The sequence below is a fragment of the Neophocaena asiaeorientalis genome, unplaced genomic scaffold, assembly GCF_003031525.2.
Source record: "Neophocaena asiaeorientalis asiaeorientalis breed wild unplaced genomic scaffold, Neophocaena_asiaeorientalis_V1.1 scaffold329, whole genome shotgun sequence".
NCBI lineage: Eukaryota > Metazoa > Chordata > Mammalia > Artiodactyla > Phocoenidae > Neophocaena > Neophocaena asiaeorientalis.
The window spans coordinates 813,993-837,054 of record NW_020175082.1 but is presented as its reverse complement, the minus strand read 5'-3'; the positions used below and the strand labels follow the sequence as shown (position 1 = coordinate 837,054).

The following is a 23,062-nucleotide window of genomic DNA, read 5'->3' as shown; positions in this document are numbered from 1 at the left end:
AGATTATATACTCCACAAACATTAATATTTTTTCATACTCAATTTCCTCATTCACCTGATTACTTAGTGAATCAGGTAAAATAAACAAAACCAAAAAAAACATCAGTATTGTTATGCTAATTAGTCAACACTTGTTCCTTTTTCTTAGATTTATGTTTGGCAAGTCCCTGAATAAGTCCCTGGAATTAGGTATTCATTATATACCTAAATTGTAACTTCATAATGTGTCAGTGCTGTCATTAAAATGTTGTGTTCCACACAAATTAGTGGAGGATATCTGTAACATCAAACCTTACTTTAAATACTGAAATGAAAAACATTCCATCTTCAACCACAGGTAGAAAGAGGATAAGTTATGTTTGTATGGATGCACGACTGTGCAGAGTGATGGTGTATTGTATTGAAAATGGTAGAATTACATTTTTATAATATGAACTACCATTTTAAATGATGCATGAAATCTGAGTTACTAATTTTCTCTCCTTAATCTCTCAAAGATTAACAAATGCTCAGTCATGGTGAGTTTATTCTAATCCCTAGGAAACATTAAAAAAAATTACCTTAAACATTTAATCTACAATAGCCATATTAACGTCTCCTGTTTGGCTGATTGTTTGCATTTTTCATCATAAACATTGACTTTATCTCCATAGGAGGCAAAGAAAAGCATGAATATAAAGCCCTTAAAATATATTTTCAGGTGAAAATAATTATTATACTAAGGAAATAGAATTGCTAATTAATTGTAAGTTGCAGCAATACCTATAAACAATTGTCTCCAAATATGTTATTTCATTGAGTCTTCCCATTTGACAATTTTATTTTCCAGTAAAACAAAGACTTACAAAATGGAAGTGTCATCCTCATTCTGTCTATAGCAAGTGGTTCTTTTAGGCTTGATAAGGTAACCAGGTATGTCCAACAGGTTTCTTTAGTTATTTTAAATTAGAAAATGTTAACCAGGAATAGTTTTCATTAAGATGGCACAAGCATTTTTGAAAAATTTTAGGGAACTGTGTTTGACTTTAAAATGTTAATGTGTAAAATAGTTACATCTTAATTAATAGTAATACCATCATATGAGAGATGCCAACATACAAAATTTCAAGATTTTTGAAACTTTGTATTTTTAATATTTAAAAATAAAGGATTTTACTAAAATCAAAACTTTGTAATTGCTGATAAAATTTTCTCATTCTGATGAATATGTTTTTATAGCCTACCTGCAGATTTTCTTGCTTTTCAGTTTTTTTTTGGGGGGGTGGGGTTTAACCTTCTCTCTTGGGATAAGCTTGAAATATGCACTATCCATGGTACACATCTCAAAAGTAAGGTTGGGGGTCATTCAATATAGATATATTCCAATAAGGCCCAGAAACAAGACAATAAAAAGTTGACATGATTTAAAAGAAAGTTCTGTCATGTAAAAACATTTGCATAGTTTTTACGACTAGTGACCTGATCCTTGATCCTTATGAAGGCAAATGCCTTTCACAAAAGACTGTGGGTCTGGGCCTTAAGAATTATTTATTTTTATTAAATGTTCAAGTTGTATTATTTATGGTATAGTTTTATAATTTGCTGAAAAATGTCATTTTTTTCTTTAAGAAAATACCCACTTCTAAAAATTACTTCTGTTTGAGTTTAAAAGTCCCCATTACTCTGTACAATCCAAACGACAATGAGCACAGACATTTATTGTACCTTTGGTGTCAGTATGCCTATCAGAAATACAGGATCTATGTGATAGCTTTATGTCACAAAATAAACATGTCACAGTACTTGAGAACCTTATGAAGACTCATGAGTTCTGATTCTATTCACTTAGGAATACTAATGCTACATTTGAGATTAAGAGTAATAGAATTTTTAAAATAGGAGTTAAATAGTGCTACAGATGTTTGAACTAATGTAACTTTAAGACAATAGAAAATAGTAGCCCAAATAGCTTAATCTCCGTTCTCCAGCTACTAAATATTACTCCTTAAGTTTATACTCAAAGAGGTTCTTCAAATTATAGTTTTGTTTCTCTATATATTAAAGAACAAGCTTGAAAGGAAAAGTTTTGAGTTTAGCAGAGCCGAACTTCACCAAGAAAAGATTTTGTTGAGAATGAAAGAATATATTATCAGATAAGTAATATTAATTTGATTATTCAAGGATTTAGTTCAGAATTTCCCTTAAAGTATATATAGAAACATGTGCACAGCTAGAAATGAACATAGTTTTAATAAAGTCAAAACCATACATATGTGACATGTGCTTCTTTATACAATAGCAGCATTAACTATTTAATTTTAGATAAGTATGGATTATTTTCAAAAAATGTATTCTTTGCTTATGCAAAGAATTTACAACTCAGTGAAAACATTCTTTGTGCTAATTGGCATATGACACAAAGAATAAAAAGCCTTATGTAAGGACCATTTGTATTCAAGTAAAATACATCAAGATGTCCAAAGTTAATAAACAGACAAAAAAGGTAAATAAAAATTGCACATCATTTGTTCATTATCAGGATATATTTTAAATGAGATCAAATCTTCCACTTTTTTTTTTTTTTTGATCTGATGAGTACACGGTCCTGGGTCCTTATTATAATGGTCTTATTTTGAAAGCATTATGGTGTGGAAGGTGGTTTGGGAGATGGACAGGATCCTTGACTATCAAAACTGGTTGCCCGACCAGGTAACTGAAAGATAATAATTTCATAATATATGATCTAGTGTAAAAAATAATAAAGTGGGTAATTGTTGTTACCTTTTAATAGTGAATATTCACCCCTGATATGCAAGCCTCTGAAGAGAAAATGTACATAACTCCCCATGCCTTTCAGAACTCACCTTCTCAGGTATCATGAGGGGACACAAACATCTAACAGAGATGTAGGTAGCGCATGGTACATAGATGGCATGCAGAGCAACTGCAGATTCATTTCACATTCTATCACAGGATTTTAGTTCTTATTGTAAAATAACTAATGGTTTACTACAGTCGGGGGCAATTGCTGGGTAAGAACAAGAAGGTTCAAGACACAAGAGACTGCATTCCACTTGCTCTAAGGCAGGAGGTGATTTTTATAGGAGCAATTAATGAGATGAGAGGGACTGGTAAAATGGGAGCCACGAGTGATAAAGAATAATTTCTCATGGTCTTTAAATATTATGTGTCTTTTAAAAGTTTAATTACAATAGAATAAACTTTTGTATCTAGGTACAAGTAGCCAGATTTTCCAAGTGATGCTTTAGTCTCCTCTTACTAACTTACTCAGCTCTTGAATAATTGTTCCCTTCTCATTTTAATCCCTGCTGTGGCAACAAAACATAATTACACATGTACCACATGTACACTTTCCCACAATTCAAAATCCAGCCAGTTGTTAGGTCTCCAGTCCCTATGTTCTGTTTGATCAGTGAATGTAGGTACAGGAGTTGGAAAAAAAGAAGCTATTTGCTAGAGAAAGTATATTTACATAATCTTTTTGGCCCACTTGTCCTCTGATAGTGAGCTGCTAGAAAAATATATCTGGGATATTCTTCTGAGGCCCATATTGTAGCTTATTCTTCCTATATATTCTACGATGACTGAAAAATATTCACAAGTTCTCAGACAAAAACACATGCCTATTTCATAGCTCCTCTTCACCATATAAATGTATAACTTCTTATTAAACAGTCATAAGTATAATATGCCTTGGGTCATACAACATCTGTCCTTTCATTAGTTAAAAGTTGTTGGCCACATTATGTCACTTCTCCCTACATCATTCCTATGAACTCTGTAGGGGTGGGCATTTCTATTTTCATTAAATATGGGAGAATGTAGCTGCAGACAGAGTACGTGGTCTGCCTAGGATTAGACAGCCAGAGGAGGAGCAAGGGTTAGAATCCATGTCTCCCTTCAGTGTGGTTCTCTGCCCAGAAAAATTTACTCTCATGTCTAGATTCTTAGATTTAATATTCACTTTTCAAACTTTACATGAAAACAAAGATGAGAATCAGGAAATGGATAGTAAAGCAGTAGACTATACTTTAGACAATACACATTGTTGAAATGAAACAACCTTCTCAGGACTCGTTGAGCTATTACTTAGGGGAAAGTGCTGTGTGAATGTGCATTTGCATGTCTGTCTGTCTTTTATGATTTACATTAAATGATGAAGTGAGGTAAAGATTTGGAACATTAATATAATAAATCAGATATCTTATCTATGGTGACAGTTCACCTCTGTTGTCTGAGCATGTGCTGTTTATACAGTGTTCATCGAATTTTCCCTATAGAGTATTGAGTAACACAGCCAAGGTCACATTTTTGTGACTAAGCTGAGCTTAGAACCAGGGCTCACTGACATTTAATTACACTGCTCTGTCTCTCCTATTCAACCCTGTGCTTAGTGACAGAACAAGAAGCAGGACCTTATCCATGGGAGAGATGGCAATGTATCCTTCACTTACTATGTGGCTATCATAACTTTTTATTAAATTGCATGAATTCCACCCTCTACCATACAACCTTTTATCAACCTGCATTACCTCTCAGTTAATCAGGTCATATAAATGATTTATTTTGAGACTCTTCTCTATTTATTTATTTTGAGACTCTTCAAGAGACTCCCATAGTCTCTGACAACTGCCTTCATGGCTAAAAATCCTGATAGAAACTGGTATTGATACTTCTTCTGGTTAATATAACTATTAATATTAGTTATAATTAGAGCAAACACTGTGCCATACTCTGTACTAAGCACTCAGCATTTTATTTAGTTTTACTCTATGAGTTTACTGCTATTACAGAGTGTAATATGTAGTCACACAGCAGAGCCAGGCTTTCAACTCAGACAAAAAATATTTTTAAAAATCTGTGAACCGTTTTACTTCCTGACCAGAGTCAGTGGATGTATATCTGTCCCCTTACATAGATGAGCTGTATTAGGTGATAGTACCCCTATTTAGGGATTCTGGAGAAGTTTAGGTGAGGTAGCTGTTTTCACAAAAAAGAAGCTGGAAAATTCAGTTTCCAGTTAGTAATGAATTTACTTGATTGCTCCACCACTCACTGATATGAGTTTTCAGACAATGCAAAGAAAATAATAGGCTTGCAGTTTTTATGGGCTTACTGTAAAGGAATATCAAATTCAGAAAGTTTAGTGGTTTTTAAAAACCAACAAGGCACACAGAACTTTTCATACTGGATGATAGAGTCTGTGGGACAAAAGCAAGAACAATATCTATTTTAAAAAATAGGTGAATATATAAAACATTAGTGAAGTGTTAGCAGATAAATAACATTTAAGCAAGAGATAAAGAAGAGAGTAGATGTGAGAGAGTCCCAGAGCTTACCTCCAGTAAGGGGTGCCAATGTGTTATTGGTTTTCGGTGATAGGCCAGCATTTCATTCCAGTGGTCTCGCCCAAGACCCTCAGCGTCCAGTCCTGTTCTACACACTCCTATGACTTCATTGTGTCCTACCCTATGATTTGGAGAATATTTTGCTTTCATTCCAACATTCAAAGATAAGTTTCACACACCTTAAACAGAATTTTAAACTTATGATTAAAAGAGTAGATTTTGTGGTAAGTTCTAGATAATTTTACATATTAAACTACTTCAGATCAAATGAAAAGTCTTAAGTAGGCTAAAATTTACTAAACAGGATCAGCATTCAAAAATGAATCTGTAAAAGGATCACACACAAACCATTTTAGTGCTCTATAAATTGAGAACATTTCACAATAATAAGAATAGTGTGAATGAGAAATGCCAGCTGGCCCTTACCTACGTGATGAGTTTCTTTCTTGGTAGCAGACCTATTAACTTTAAGTGATGTAACTCTAATCTCCTTCTTTCCAAAAGGTTTAATGTTTTATATTGATGCCTACATTTCTTACCAAGAGCTCAATACCCACTTTCTTGTATAAATGACCATAATTAATTGATTCTAAATGATATGTCAGTGAACATTACTGCTTGTATTACAATTAAACAGGGCAGGGCTACATTTTGAACCATGGCATTTGACTTATTATTGCATAGTATCAGAGCAACATTCTTATTTTCTATTCATACTTTGTTTTCATAGCAACAAATCAAAATCATAATGATATTAATATTTTTTAAGAGCTTGTTATGTGCCAGACACTGTTCTAAGTAATTTAAATGCACTGACTCACTTAATCCTCACACCATGACCATGAATATCATTATCATCATCTCATTTTACAGACAAAGAAATTGAACACCCAGAAGTTAAGGGACCTGCCTGCCTTTGTACATTTAGTAAGAGACAGAGGCAGGACTTGAATCAAGACAGTTGACTCAAGCATACATATGGTAAGCTGCTTTTCAAGAATGGAATGGAATTTAAAGGCATTTTCTTGAGGATTATTTTGACATACATCTATCTATAAGGAAAGTTTTGAGATGATTTTAGGACATTTCATTACTTTCTTCCTGTCACTGATGTATTAATAGATATGTAGGCTTAGTATCTTTTCTTTTAATATGAAGTTTCCCAAAAAAGCATATTTTAGAAATAACTTTTAATCTTTCTATTATATATATTGTCAGGGTCCATTTCCCTAAAATTATTTGGGTGACGAATCCTCAATTGTATTTATCTGCAATCTATGCTGTGAGAAATCAATAGGAGTAATTTTTTGGTAAAGCAGAATAAGGGCTTCTGATGAAAACATTACAACATTTTTAAAGTTTGCCATTTTAACTAATTCAAGATTTCTCTCTCTCTCTCTTTAAATTGTATCAACTTGTTTTGTAAACTGTGATATAAACTAATTTCAAATAGATGGTATAAATCATTGTATTTTTCAGCGCTTCATTTTTCTAGCTCTCATTCAGAGGATACCATTTTTAATGTCTCTATGTTATAGGGTCTTGGTTACTGCCATTTGCATAATGATATAAAATAGACACTCTTTGAATATTTGTGTATGTGTATTCTGTCCCACTTGTGTTATCATTAGAACAAAATAAGACATTGCCTATGTGCTGATAATTTTGTAGGTTAAACATACAGGATTCCTTTCTGAAAGTCTTATAAATATAAAAAGCAAAACAATAAAAAGAAGTATATAGCAAGGATCAAGTAAGATATATAAACCTTTAGTAGGACAAAAGTTCAGAGGGAGAAGAGATTGGTTAGCCAAGAAAGACACAGAAGTGGTGCCTTGAGCAGGGCTGTAAAGCATGGGTGAAATGAGATACACAGGTATCTCGTGTAAACGAGATATCTCGCATACACGAGATACCTGTATCTGAAATGTTGATACAGGGCAACATTTCAGAAAAGGAAGGAGTGGGTGCTGCAGCAGGAAGAAGCTTCAGAGCTTCAGTAGGGAGTTTGCCATTTATTTTGTGAAAGGAGAAGTAATCAAAGTGTGTGAACTGAAAGAACTATCCACAAAGCAATGATTTAAGACTGGTGTGAAAGCCTCAAGGCATAACGCTATGGACACTATTCACCTTCTACCGTTAATACTCACTGCTTACAGCTGCACATTACACTGATGTTTTACAAATGGAAAAGTGAATTTCTAAGAGATAACTTGCCCTTTCACAGTGCTAGTTAATGATAGAGCTCAGTATCATGATATTCATATTCCAGCCCAGCTGGGAAAGCAAAATACGTTGTAATTGTAATTTATGTTGTTACTGTAAAAGACTTCACAAAAGTGCTTCCTATAATGTATCCCATTCTTTCACCATCTGCAGGTATCCTGTCCTTCAACTTAAGAATGATGTCTTTTGGAAAAGATAAAGGATAAATAATAACATAGAATAAAATTAATTTTGAATGAATAATTTTTATTCATTCCAGTTTAAATTAAAACTCTTGTAGAAGTAAATAACCTGAAAAGCTGAATTTGGTCTGCATATGACTAAATGTAGCTGTTACTCAGTGAGTAGAGGGATGAACGTACCTGTCATAATCCATGACTGCAATGGAGAGGCTGACCTGGTCCACATTCTCCGGAGGGATATCAAAAATAATGGCCTCATTGTACACAGGGTTTAGAGTGTTTTTCTTTGTAGTCGTTTTCCTCTTTTTTAATCTTCGACCCTCACACATCAGAGACACTTTGACATAAGGATCTATCACGGGAAGGCAATTTTATTAAAATGAAAGTAATAGTACAAAGCATAAATAAAACTGTGGTTGTTACTAAATAAGAAAAGTAGTGTATTAAGCCCTTTAGTGTTACCGGTTTTAAATTCAAATGGCATAATTGGGGGCAATAGACTCTCTAGGACTTCTTACTGAATGGACTAGAAAAGAATTAACTTGATCACTGTGTTTAATACAACAGAGAAAACTCACTAGTTTATCAAGAGCTAGTCTAAACTATAATGTGTCTTTTAGTCAGAGCTATTTGAGGACATGTTTTGTCCCAAGTAATTTCTAGGGAATGTAATCCTAACAAGTAAAAATAATTGTATTAAATTTAATTTCCTTCAAAATGATTTAGAATAAGAAGGCTAAAATTTATGAAAGAGCAACATTGTATCTAGATAAGTATATATAATCACAGTGAATTGAAATTAGCAAAAACTATGTGGGAATTGTCTTGAATTGTTGGAAAAAGTACTAATCTTAGTAACTTTTTAGTCATAGTGCTTGATAAAGAGTTTGATTGAAGAAATGATCACTACAAATCATTTATTAAATGCTCAACAGTATACAATGAAAAGGTGATATTTGGTTTACAGATGTTCTCAGGGAAGTTTCCTCATATGAATTGTCTGTATAATGTCAACTGGAAAGATAAAATTTTAGTCGGGCTATATTTTTATGGGCCAAAGAGGTCAACTAATTGTTAACAAGTTCTGCCCTAGCTGACTGATCTCTACTTTCTTACCCCTGCCACCTTAAGTAGAAAAACTGTTACAGTATTGTAGAAAATTATACAATATTTATCAAAAGTTTCTTTAAAAAGCCTTACTTCTTGTATCTTTTTTATAAAAAGGAGGCATGGTTTTGGGAGAGGGTATTGGCATTGGGGTGAGTATGCTAGGTGGTCAAAACAATCAGTGTCTGCTCTACCTTCATTTTTTTTTTCATTATAGTTACCCTCCAACTGTAGCACCACAACCATCTTTTCTCTCTTTCCATCAATGTAACAAAGCAACAAAACTTATTTCCTTAGAATAAGCCAAAAACATGGCAACATTAATTTATTTGAGCAAATGAATGAAATGGATGATTTTTAGGCTCTAGAAAAATGTTTCTGTATATTTCATAAGCATTTGTATCAAGGGGGAAAAACACATTTTATGGCTGGAAATAGGGTATATAGAGGAAAACAAGGTAAAAGGGAAATGTTCAATGGCTGTTTCCTATTTATTTATTTATTTTAACATTTAATTTTATACTGGAGTACAGTTGATTAACAATGTTGTGTTAGTTTCAGATGTACAGCAAAGTGATTCAGTTATACGTATACCTGTATCTACTCTTTTACAAATTCTTTTCCCATTTAGGTGTCCCATAATATTGAGCAGAGTTCTCTGTGCTATACAGTAGGTCCTTGTTGGTTATCCATTTTAAATATAGCAGTGTGTACATGTCAATCCCCAAATCCCTAACAATCTGTCCCCCCAACCCTTCCCCTCTGGTAACCATAAGTTCATTCTCTAAGTCTGTGAGTCTGTTTAAATAGAAATATAGATCAATGGAACAGGATAGAAAGCCCAGAAATATACCCATGCACCTATGGTCAATTGATCTATGACAAAAGAGGCAAGACTATACAATGGAGGAAAGACAGTATCTTCAATAAATGGTGCTGGGAAAATTGGATAGCTACATGTGAAAAAATGAAATTAGAACATTCTTTAGCACTGTACACAGAAATAAATTCAAAATGGATTAAAGACCTAAATGTGAGACTGGAAACTATAAAACTCTTAGAGGAAAACATAGGCAGAACACTCTCTGACATATCACAGCAATATCATTTTTGATGCATCTCCCAGAGTAATGGAAATAAAAACAAAAATAAACAAATGGGACCTAATTAAACTCAAAATCTTTTGCATAGCAAAGGAAATAATAAATAAAATGAAAATATAACCCACAGAATGGGAGAAAATATACACAAATGATGTGACCGACAAGGGATTAGTCTCCAAAATTTACAAACAGCTTGTGAAACTTAATAACATCAAAACAAACTGCCTGATCAAAAAACGGGCAGAAGAGCTAAATAGACATTTCTCCAAAGAAGACATACAGATGGACAAAAGGCACATGAAAAGATGTTCAACGTCACTAATTATTAGAGAAATGCAAATCAAAACTACAATGAGATATCACCTCACACCAATAAAAATGGCTAACATCAGAAAGTCCACAAACAATAAATGCTGGAGAGGGTGTGGAGAGAAGGGAACCCTCCTACACTGTTGGTGGGAATGTAAATTGGTACAGCCACTATGGAGAACAGTATGGAGGTTCCGTAAAAACTAAAAATAGAGCTATCACCTGATCCTCCAATCCCACTCCTGGGCATATATCCAAAGAAAAACACGGTCCAAAAGTATACATGCACCCCAGTGCTCATTACAGCACTATTTACAATAGCCAAGACATGGAAGCAAGCTAAACGTCCATCGACAGAGGAATGGATAAAGAAGATGTAGTATATATATACAGTGGAATAATACTCAAAAAAGAATGAAATAATGTCATTTGCATCAACATAGATTGACCTAGAGATTATCATACTAAGAAGTGAAGTAAATCAGACAGAGAAAGAGAAGTATCACATGATATCACTTATACGTGGAATCTAAAAAAAGTGATACAAATTAACTTATTTATAAAGCAGAAACGGACTCCTATTTACTTTTCAATGTTTTAATAATAGGAAATATGTTCTAAGGAAGAAGCTTATTTTTGTGATATAATTCTATGTATGAGCTTCCAGGCCTAGGCCTCTCATTAACAATGAGAACGAGTCCTAGTTTATTGTTTGCTACCCCCATCATGTCTCTGATGACATTTCTCTACTAGTGACAAGGACAATTTACTGGCTCCTTAGTTGATTCACAAGGCTGTTGTGAGAATTAATGAGGTGATGTTCTCAAAACATGCGCTCCCCTGATGAGAAGCTTCATATAAATAAAAAGTAGTCTTGCACCTAATTACAACTTTGATGTTGTTTGCTTGTCTTGAAATTTGGTTCTCTTTTGATACATGGTAGAAAGAGTAAAATAAACAATAATTTGCAGTGTTCTGTTTAAGTTCGTCAGCATTTACTTACCTATAACCTTTTCACCAAAATGATTGTGGAATTTATTTGCTTTTTTTCTATCTTTATATTTCAACTATGCATTGCAAATTAAAAAAAATGAATAGAAAATTCATGACATAGTTCAAAAATGAGACAGAGAAAGATGTGCAGTGAGAAGTCTCCCTCCCATCTGTCCCCATACCTCTCCACCACTCAGTTTTTGTGTATCACTCAAGTATTTCTTCATGCAAATATTAGCAACATGATATATATTCTAAGATTCCTCATTCTTACATAGGAGGGAGCATGATATCCATATTTATGCTGTACCTCTTTTTCTTTTTTTTCTTTTTTTGTGGTACATGGGCCTCTCACTGTTGTGGCCTCTCCTGTTGCGGAGCACAGGCTCTGGACGCGCAGGCTCAGCGGTCATAGCTCACGGGCCCAGCTGCTCTGCGGCATGTGGGATCTTCCTGGACCGGGACACGAACCCGTGTGCCCTGCATCGGCAGGCGGACTCTCAACCACTGCGCCACCAGGGAAGCCCTCTTGTACCTCATTTTTTATTCACTTAGTATATCCTGGAGTTCTCTCTACATTAGAACTGAGAGTTTCCTCATACTTTTTGTGATGCAAATTTAGTTTATTTCTTTGTTCTGAAGAACCAGAAAGTTATAGATTCTACTCCCCATGTCATCTTTTACTATATCTCCATTACTATTTCTTATTTGTTTAATTCAACAAATGCTACTGAACTCCCTACTCTGTCTTTATCATTTTTTCTTCCACAGAGCTGTGCCAGAGTTTACCTATTAACTTACAAATAACCCTTCAGAACTGTGGTGATTTAAATGAAGGGATTAAAGAGAATGATGTGATTTTACCTCTTTAACAAAGTTAGCACAAGAGAAATTTCTTCAAGAATATCTTTAAGAAACTTTAAGGAGTATTTATTTACTTTATTATTTCTTTCAGTCCCTGTTGTTGTCCAAATTTTTAGTTAGAAAGGTGGTAAGAGAGCAAATGCAAATGGTGGTCTTGGAATGTTGTTATTTCTTTGCAGATCAGGTGAGGGAGATAAATTCAGTCTAAATATGTCTTCCTAGGACTCTTACTTGTAGAGTAACACAAGTTTAAATTGAATGGCTTAAAGTCCAAGGATATTCCTTTATAAGAAACTGACTAGTTGGAAGCAGGGAAGTGTATAGTAAATAATGCATGTTTGAGAAAGAACTAAATCAGTAGAGAAATAAATAAAAATAAAAACCCAAGTTCAAAGTCTATCTATTTGATAATACTTTTAAAAAATTTCATAATGATAATGTAAACTAAAGAGGTGTTCGGAGCACTTTATTTGGTAATCTCTTTTTTCTACTTTTATAGTGTCCCACAACAGACAAATGAACTCAGTAATTCAAGAGCCATATATAACTTTGTCTATGTGGAATATTTTATTTGGGAATGAACCCACTAGCCAATTGTGTGCATACCTGATGAGCCGGTGATATCCATAGCTTTCAGATTTCTGCACTTGATGACTGTCAATGTCATACGTCCAGCAGTTGGCAAATAACAAAGGGAAAACATGATTTCACCCAGGTCTATACTTTCCTAGAAAGGCAATTGGTAATGTTAGCAATTTCATATACCAGATATTGAAAACAAAATATAATAGAGTGAAAAATCGCTTTAGTGGAATATTTGAATGCCATTTTAAATTGTTTTATTGAGGTTACAGATTGCATTGCAAAAAAGCTGTAATAGAGTAAGAAAAAAGAATATATCCCAGTTGCTCATTTGATATATCCACTTGTATTTCTAATAGGAAACTCAAACTTAACACAGTCAAAATCAAACTGCTGATTGTATTCATTCCCAATCATCTTCTGAAACCAATTCCTCTGTCATCTTTCCAAAATCAGAAAATGATATCATAATTCACCCAAAGGCTGTAGGCAAAAACCTAGCAGTCACTTTCATTCTTCTTTTTCTCTCACCCTTAACACATCGAACGCATGTCTTGTCTACATTATCTACAAAACATATACAAAATTACTGACTTTCTTTTCAGCTCTATTACTTTCATTGAAACCAATATCACTTCTTGCCAGGATTAATTCAGTAGTCTCTAAAACTGATCTCAAAAGCAAAGTGATCACTTATGAAATGCAAATCACATCATTTCACTTTCCCGCTTAAAACCATCTAAAGGCTCACAACTATATTGGAATAAAATTCAAATTCTTTACCTAGGCATATAAATGGGGTAATTATAAATCCTGGTAATCTAAGAAATTCCAGATTTATACCTACTGCCCTGATATAATTATTAAGAATGTCTATTTCCATTATTAAATATGTGTTTGTTTAGATAATGCATTACAAAGTCATACATATAAGGAGGCCCCATGTGATCTGGACCCACCTATCACTCTATTAATCTCTTGCCTCTCCCTCAGCTCACTCTTATGCAGGCACAAGAGATTTTTTTCTGTTATTCAATCAAATGACATTTGTTCCTGCTTTTGACCTTTGCATTTTCTTTTTGTCTCTCATATCTTTACATGGCTGACTCCTCCTCACCATGTAGGACTCAGCTCAAACAGCATCTCTTCAGTGAGGCCTTCCCTCTTCCTATCCTATACCCACCTCATTCACATATCCTTCACATTTTTTTCATAGCACTTCTCATCACCAGAAATTACCTTTTACATTTATTTTTTGTTTCCCCAATTCCAATACATAAGGTCTAGGAGAGCACGGCTCTTATTTATCTTATTTTTACATCTTAATGAAGGTACACAGCTGGCTCTCCGTGCAGTTTTTGAAGAAACGAAAAGATTATTAATTAATCTGGATAAAAGCTGACCTGCTTTGTTTCATTTGTAAAATAAAACTGTCCACAGTACTCAAGTATAGATAAATTTGCTGTGTGTGGCTGCATAGATGGTGGACAAATGAAAATGAGTGTGAACAATGCACATTTAGGATGCTTTTCAAAGAGCTGTTTAAAGGAATTAAATCAAATTATTCCTGGTAAGAGCTGGAGGAACTGGGCTCTGGGACTTCAGACTATACTACAAAGCTACAGTAATCAAGACAGTATGGTACTAGCACAAAAACAGAAATATAGATCAATGAACAGCATTGAAAGCCCCGAGATGAACCCATGCACATATGGTCACCTTATTTTTGATAAAGGAGGCAAGAATATACAATGGAGAAAAGACAGCCTCGTCAATAAGTGGTGCTGCGAAAACTGGACAGCTACATGTAGAAGAATGAAATGAGAACACTCTCTAACACTATACACAAAAATAAACTCAAAATGGATTAAAGACCTAAATGTAAGGCCAGACACTATAAAACACTTAGAGGAAATCATAGGCAGAACACTCTATAAAATAAATCACAGCAAGATCCTTTTTGACCCACCTCCTAGAGAAATGGAAATAAAAACAAAAATAAACAAATGGGACTTAATGAAACTTAAAAGCTTTTGCACAGCAAAGGAAAACATAAGGAAGACGAAAAGACAACCCTCCGAATGGGAGAAAATATTTGCAAATGAGGTAACTGACAAAGGATTAATCTCCCAAAAATACAAGCAGCTCATGCAGCTCAATATCAAAAAAACAAGCAACCAATCCAAAAATGAGCAGAAGACCTAAACAGACATTACTCCAAAGAAGATATACAGATTGCCAACAAACATATGAAAGCATGCTCAACATCACTAATCATTAGAGAAATGCATATCAAAACTACAATGAGTTATCACCTCACACCAGTCAGAATGGCCATTATCAAAAAATCTAGAAACAGTAAATGCTGGAGAGGGTGTGGAGAAAAGCGTACCCTCTCGCACTGTTGGTGAGAATGTAAATTAATACAGCCACTATGGAGAACAGTATGGAGGTTCCTTAAAAAACTAAAAATAGAAATACCATACGACCCAGCAATCGCAATGCTGGGCATATACCCTCAGAAAACCATAATTCAAAAGGACACATGTACTACAATGTTCATTGCAGCTCTATTTACAATAGCCATGACATGGAAGCAACCTAAGTGTCCATTGAAAGATGAATGGATAAAGAAGATGTTGCACATATATACAATGGAATATTACTCAACCAAAAGAAGAATCAAAACTGAGTTATTTGTAGTGAGGTGGATGGACCTAAAGTCTGTCAAACAGAGTGAATAAGTCAGAAAGAAAAAAAACAAATACCATATGCTAACACATACATATGGAATCTTAAAAAAGAAATGGTTCTGAAGAATCTAGGGGCAGGACAGGAATAAAGATGCAGACATAGAGAACTGACTTGAGGGCACAGGAAGGGGGAAGGGTAAGCTGGAACGAAGTGAGAGAGTGGCATGGACATACATACACTACCAAATGTAAAATAGATAGCTAGTGGGAAGCAGCCACATAGCACAGGGAGATCAGCTCAGTGCTTTGTGACCACCTAGAGGGGTGGGATAGGGAGGGTGGGAGGGAGACACAAGAGGGAGGAGATATGGGAATATATGTATACATATAGCTGATTCACTTTGTTATACAGCAGAAACTAACACAACATTGTAAAGCAATTATACTCCAATAAAGATGTTAAAAAAAAATAAAATAAAGTGACATCCTTCAGATAAAAAATATATATACATATTCCTGGTAAGACAAACTGTGGTAGATTTAATATGGGGGGAAATAAGTTTCTATGCATCCAGGTCCATAAAACTGTTTTTTAAAAATTCTTCATGAAGAATTATTAACATTTATTGGACTTACCCTTACAGTTTAACTTCTGATTTATGTAATTCCCATTTCTTTATTCATGGTCTAGAAGTAGTAGAGCTCAGCAATTAAGAGTATAAATTTTAGAGTCAGTTAAACTTTTGTTGATTCCTGTTTTCTGCTTCTTGGCTGTGAGATCCTAGGAAATTTAATTAAGCTTTGAATCTCTGAAACTTCATTTTCAGATTGTGGAAAATGCTGTCTCCCCAGGGGTTTTCAATTGAGATAATGTAAATAAAGTCCAAGGCACACAGTATCTGGCATATGATAAGGCATGCTGTTTTGTTCATTGCTATCACATGGAGCAGGGCCTTACACATATCAGGTGCTCAGTAATACTGGACAAGTGAAAAAATAATAAAAAGCATTATTTTTTGAGAAAAAATAGTAAGAAAATAATTATTTTAAAACAAAAGTATATCCAAATGGGTCTCCTCTGGGCTGTTTGATTGCTGCAGATCTAAAATAGCGAGAAAGATCCAAAAGGAGAAGAGGCCTGAGAAAAAACAGGAAGAGTACAACCTCCTTCTAGTACTCATTCTTTTCATCACCAAGTAAATATTGAGTATTATTTGCTAAGTGCACTGGTAGGTGCTATAGATACCAAAATAGAAATGGCATGATTCTGCCCTTGAAGATCTCAGTTGAGGAGGAAGAAGATCTCAGTTGAGGAGCTAAGAAAAGAAGTCTGAATTTTATTTTTATCTGATTCTTTATTTCTCTTTCTCTTTTTCCAAGTGTTTCTTTAGGCTCAGTCAATGGACTGAAGTTCTCTATCTGGTAGCCATCCTTCTTTCCCTTACTGGACATTTCACCTCCCTGGAACTATCAATCAGAGTAGGCATATTTTGTTGAAAGCTGGTAAAATTTAAGGGATCCCTTTATAAATGTAGAACAAGATACCAGTCCCACCAAGAAACATGGTGGGGATGGTGATGGAGAAGCTAGGAAAGAAATAGGAGACATGATCTCAGAGATGAAATACTTAGAAGTCAACAGGAAATGAACTACATATAAGCAGAAAAAAGTACACAAACATCTAAAGGGATTAGTAACTACAACATTTTCACATGTCTGACAGATATGGTTTTATTTTTACACATCACACCATCTGTAGAAGTAATTTTTCTGTTTCTTTAGATGTATCACATGTTTACTGGCTGGAACAAAGAAAGTTTGCTATCTTTAGTCTCATCTCTCAAAGATCCTTTCTATGAATTCAGTTTCCACATAATTTTGACTATTAATGAGTATTGGCAAATATAAAGAGGTTAAACTGGGGAGTGACCAAAGAACTAGCCTAAATAAATTGAAAGCAAAGAGCATGATTAAAGGACATCTCTGAGCAACTTCGTATGACAAGCTAGTTGGCTTTTTGTTACAGCAGTAGTAAGAAATCTACTTAAATATTTAAATTCCATATAGTCAGGAGTTTTAAGGAAACTAGAATGAACTGAGTAGGGAAAATTAATGTAGAGTATGCATGCATAATAACTGCACAAAAATTTGAATCTTCATTAGAATAATTTTTTTTTCCTTCAGGAAGTATGAATGTGAAAGAACTAAAACTGCCTACATATGGAAAAGGGCAAAATACTCTCTAGGATAAATACTAATATCCTTCAACTTTTTAAATCTGGAAGAAATATAAGAGATAACTATGAGAAATGAATTTAACGAAGGTAATGGCTGTATGACCTTTAAAAAGGTCCCATCACAAAAGTAACATCAGAACTCCAGATTCTGGTGACAGTTTTCTGAGCTACAATGTGCACTGATTTCAGTACCCACCACTGAATCTGTCTGTGTGTTTATAGCTCACCTCCAAGAATGAGGTTGAGTTTTATTTGCCTCTGTCTGCCCCAGATCACTGAAGTTTATAAGGAAAGTCTTAGTTTGAACAATCTGAACCCTCTAATGCCCAGCAAAGAACCAGGAAATAAATTGAAAGTTCTCTGAACATACAGCATAAATATAACAAAGTTATGCAATAAAATTCTCTTATATAAGGAGACTACATCTTCTCTTATTCAACACCCATTTACTACTATTTTAGACAAAATTCTAAGAAGAATGTTTAATTGGTATATCAGTCTATAGCAGTTCAAAACACACATGTGAAATGTAAAGATGGGGAAACTAACAGCACTAGGTCTAGCAAAGGCAGAGATAAATGATAGCTACAAAGACACAAAGCGTATAAAAAAGAAGCAAATACTGTATTCTAAAAAGGATAGCAATCTAGAATCATTTTGTATCAAGGGTAACTAACACTAATAACTACTCAGTAACTTAAAAATGATATTTTATTACAGACTGGAAGAGTAATTGATGTTCAAAATGATGACTGAGTCATCAAGCTAGGGATAATTATCCTATATGTTTTGTTTAAGAAGGTAGAGAAGTTTACACTATTTTTTAGAGTTATTTTTATCTAAAACCCTTAAAATGTTTGAAGTGATAATTTTGGCTTAAAATGAGAAATGCTTTGAGTTTCTGAAAATTTTATTTATGGGTAATCTCATTTACTGTAATTCGATATAAAAATGAAATTCCCATATTAACCTTTGAACAACTTTTGTGCCTTTGGGCAAATAATTATTTGAAAGCCTACTATAAAGTCTAGAATATCATGTTTCATAAAATTTCTTTCAAGTAGGATGACTTTTATTTCATTCTTATACACACCAATGTAATTGGTGAAACATTCACAGTGACAATCTTCTGAATCCATACTTGGAAAAAGGGCTCATGAAAAAAAGCTAACACTGAGGTTAGGTCAGGCACTATATATTTGATTTCTTCAACCTGGTTCCACAGACATAGAGCTGCGGAGATAAAGATCATTTTCTGATGACTGGCTACAGTCAGCCTCACAAACATATTCACAGTTATAAAGTTTTTACATGTACTGTCTCTCCAAAATTAAAATGAAAATCATTGGAAAGATAAATTGATATGCAAATAGTTGCATTACATATCTTATTTCAGGACTAACTGAACAAATAGTGAGCTCAAGATATGGAGAGGAGGCAGTTTAAAGGCTCAAAAACTAGTTATTATAATAACCAAGGGAAGCACTCCTGGAGGGAAATAATCATTACATTGGGCTTTGAAGGATTAAAGAGATTGGATTTTACAGGGGAAAAGAGGAATGAAGCTCTATGTGTGTACTATGATTAATACTCAGAAATAAGAATGGGCAATTTATGTTGAGAAATATGGATTTTGGTGACTTGTTGGGGGAGGTTTAAGGCTAGATGCAGTTGGCTTGGTGACTTCTCTGGGCAATAGGGATCCAAAGATTTTGTAACATGAAAGACTGGGAGCTTGGCAGAATGGAAAGGGCATAGGTTCCTGAGTCAGAAAAGCCAGAGTTGAAATCCTATATCTTCCATGTACTACTTCCCAAGCACATGGCAAAAATACATGACCTCCTTTAACTTCAGTTTGATCACAAGTAAAATGGGGATAATAACATCTGCCTCGCAAGGTAGGTATCATGCATCTAAAATGCCTGGTATGAACAGACACTCAAAAAAAATAATGATGCTAATGAAAAGGATAGTTTAAAAAATGTTTCTTTATTTTGAGTAGGCTAGATTAGGATGGAAGAAGACAGAAGAGAGGGACCATTGAAATAAACAGGCATAGGAAGGTGTTGGCTGAAGACAGGTTTGAATTCGGAGATATATTAGGAAGAATCACCAAGACTTATTAAAAAATCTTTAAATGAACAATTGGCTGCCATGGTGACAGCAGTCATCACATCCACCTAGCACCCTAAATGCAGCCTGCCTTCCTCATTTCCTGGTTGGTAAGAAAACATTTTTTCTCACATCGTTAAATGATACGTTATTGGCTAAAATGAGCTTCTTCATTAAGTTACTAAATTACTTCATGAAATGAAGCTACAGTGAAATGAAGACTCAAAGTGGGTCTTCTGAATTCAAACTACAGTAAAATACTTATTTCTCTCTGACTCACACCTCTCCTCCACCTGAGAAAATCATGGAACTTAACCTCAATCAATCCATTTAAACCCCATTTGGCCTCAGTTTCTTTGGTATAAAATGAGGGTGTTCAAAGAGATAAACTAGTTTATTTTCCAGCTCTAAAACTTTGTAGTCTTAAACACCAGTAAAATGAGGACTAAATAGTATACATAGCTCAGATATATGTTCAGGAATGTATGGACAGGCCCTTTTAGTCTTTGTGTGCTACAGAGCTGGCAAAGCCTCGTTGGAAAGACCAGAAAGGATCAACTGGTGCTAATAGCTTGATTTCAAGTTCAAGAATAAGTGGTCATAAAACATGGCTATCAATTAAATTTCCAGACAATGTGGCTTAGATGAGGAAGGATCCAATCCTTAAGGCAGAGAGCATAGGGTTGATTTTGTTGGAGATTCGTGAGAAAAGACCATACTGGACAATTAATGTGCAGTGTCATTTATATTGTCCCCTGGCTCTGCTAAAAATTTCAATCGGATTGTGTTTAACTCTCTGATACGTGTTGGGCACACAGGACCTACAATACAGTCCATATTCCTCAACATGACACATTTGGTCCCTAACAATTTTGTCCCTATGTTTTTTCTACCTTCGTTTTACAAATTTCTTGTTATACACAACAAACCCCCAAACTCTGCACTCCAGCTGTATCAAATACCTAGTCAATCTGTAAACATTCATTCATTTATTAGCATGCTTACGTTTATTGAGAACATCCAAAATGGCACACACTCTTCTAGCATTGAGGGAACACTGATGATCAAGACAAAATTTTCCTCCTCATAGGGCTTACATGGGATTTTAGACAAGTCACATAACCTCTCAGAACACCACACAATTAACTAGGGGACAAACTGGAATTTGTCTGCTTGATTTTGAAGTACATTTTTTAAAACCAGTGTTGTAAGCAATTTTAAGAGGGATTCTTAAGTTCTAATTATGAGAATAGAGATGAAAAATACTTCATTCTTCCCATGAGGATCTAGGAAGACTTCAGGGGTGGGTGACTTTTAATCTGAATCTTGAGGAATGATTAATGGTAAAGGGAATTAAAAATAGAGGGAGCAGCATATAAAGAAGCTGTGGGGTGAGGCTTTGAAGTGTCTAAGCATGACCAGAAGGTAAACAGAGATCACTGGCTCAGGATCCCTTCTCAGGAATACTTACTCAGATCAACCCAGATTTTCTCTGCAGTCAGGATGAGATCCATTTTCATGGCTAATAATAATTACCTGGAGAGGTTGCATTTAGATTTAAAGGGGATAATAGACAAAGATAATGTATGCCACGGGTCCAGTTTGCAGACTGACACATAGTAGATGTTCAAAAAATACTATTTTTTCTTGTTTATAACAATCTTTCTAGGGTCAGTGACTGGTATAAGGTTGATGCTCAATAAACAAGCATATTGAATGAATAAATCATAAAAATATCAGGCCAGGTCATGACCTCAGGGACAGCAGGGACATCTACTGTTTGAAGAACTGAAGACTACTCAGTAATCAGAGATCAACTGAGCAAAGACACTGTTCATGAATGTTGAGGGCTTTGTGAATGAAACCCCTAGAAGTGTGCAAGGGCATGTCCATATATGGCTCAAAACACTTTTGAGCCATTTAAAGGTACACTAAGGTTTGGGGGGCTGAAGTTACATGATACTTATCTACTAGTATTATTGAACTTATTTCTTTGTAGATCCCTCTACGCTAGTGTGATCTGGTATTATGTTTGCTATAATTTTATAGTGCATTGGAATTTCAGAATTAAATGTATCCCTAAGGTGGACAAATTCCTTCATTTCTTTGTACATCTGGACATCTCTTCCACTCAGCCAGCACAAGCAGTCTAGTGACTATGGGAAGCAAACAAGAAGGAGGAAGAAGATTTTTGAAAGAATAAAATTAGGGAACGTAATTAACATTATAATCCTTTTGCAGTTTCTAGCCCACTTCCCTCATTTTCCTCCAAAGAACCAAAATTTTCACACAGCACTTCCTCCCTGCCCTTTCTATTTCTCCCAGTGATGCTGATTAAACCAGATTTCAGCATGTTCAATGAATGTGGGGAAGAAACAGCCAGAGGAGGGTCCTATCACAAAACCTAGTTACATTCCTGGATTTTTCCCATCATCTCCACTTAAAAATAGAGAAAATGCTCACCTGGTGTCCTTTAGCAGGATCTGCTAGTATTTCTGCAAGAAGGAAGGAATGCCTTTGTATTAAGCATATAATATTAAGCACTGTGCTTGGCCATGGCACAAAGATAAGGTGAAACATTGCTGATGTCAGGGCAGGAATGGGCAGAGAGTGTGGCAGTGTTAGAGATGAGACCATTAGAAACCCTACTGAGCATTAAGTGCTTAATGGTCACAACCAAGAACTATTATTGCCGGGGATGCTATTTAATAGTGCTATTGCTTCTTCTAAGTGGAAGAATTCTTTTCAGCCCTCAATCTAAGCAGGAAATAACTCTACCTGACACACTGGTTTAGCTCTTATCCTATCCAACACAGCCATAGACTTAGGTACCAGGAGTCATTAAGTGCTCAGGTTGAAGAGATAGAGCTGAGGCCTTAAAACAACCTTTCCTGGGTTTAACAAATCAAGTCTTCTAACCATCTGCATAATAAGGACCCTGAAGCAAACAGGTGGTAGCCTCATATAGACACTGGGACAAGAAGAACTTGGGACACAATAAGAGGATACAAATTTGATAAGAACTCCTCATTGTACTTGGTTAAGAGATATCATAAGTTTCTTGCTGAGAGGAACTAGAGACTTATTCTCAAACCTTAATCACCATTTATAGATGGGGCATAGAAACTTGTGTAGTAAACTGTGTACTGCAGTCCTTAGAGTGTTTGATGCTTTTAAATATCATTACAAAATTCCTAATTGAAGGAATTCCTCTCAGTATTGCTCTATGTAGATACTTGAACTGGATGAATTTTAAAGAATAAGAAATTGGTTTACTTGGTTCCTCCCCTCCCCGACAAAGTCTAT

The 23,062-nt window shown here is 34.8% G+C and overlaps 1 protein-coding gene across 1 annotated transcript in view; it reads right to left on the bottom strand.

The window, feature by feature from the left end:
• Nucleotides 1-2,563: 2,563 nt before the first annotated feature.
• The window catches only part of SYT10 (synaptotagmin 10), a 77,887-nt gene continuing 57,388 nt past the window's right edge, over nucleotides 2,564-23,062 (bottom strand). Inside the window, exons 4-7 of the mRNA XM_024764157.1 lie at nucleotides 12,739-12,859; nucleotides 7,937-8,108; nucleotides 5,340-5,469; nucleotides 2,564-2,692 (exon numbers count right to left, since the gene is read on the bottom strand). Coding sequence (XP_024619925.1) covers nucleotides 2,621-2,692; nucleotides 5,340-5,469; nucleotides 7,937-8,108; nucleotides 12,739-12,859 — 495 coding nt within the window. The 3' untranslated portion in view covers nucleotides 2,564-2,620. The remainder of the gene's footprint in view (nucleotides 2,693-5,339; nucleotides 5,470-7,936; nucleotides 8,109-12,738; nucleotides 12,860-23,062) is intronic.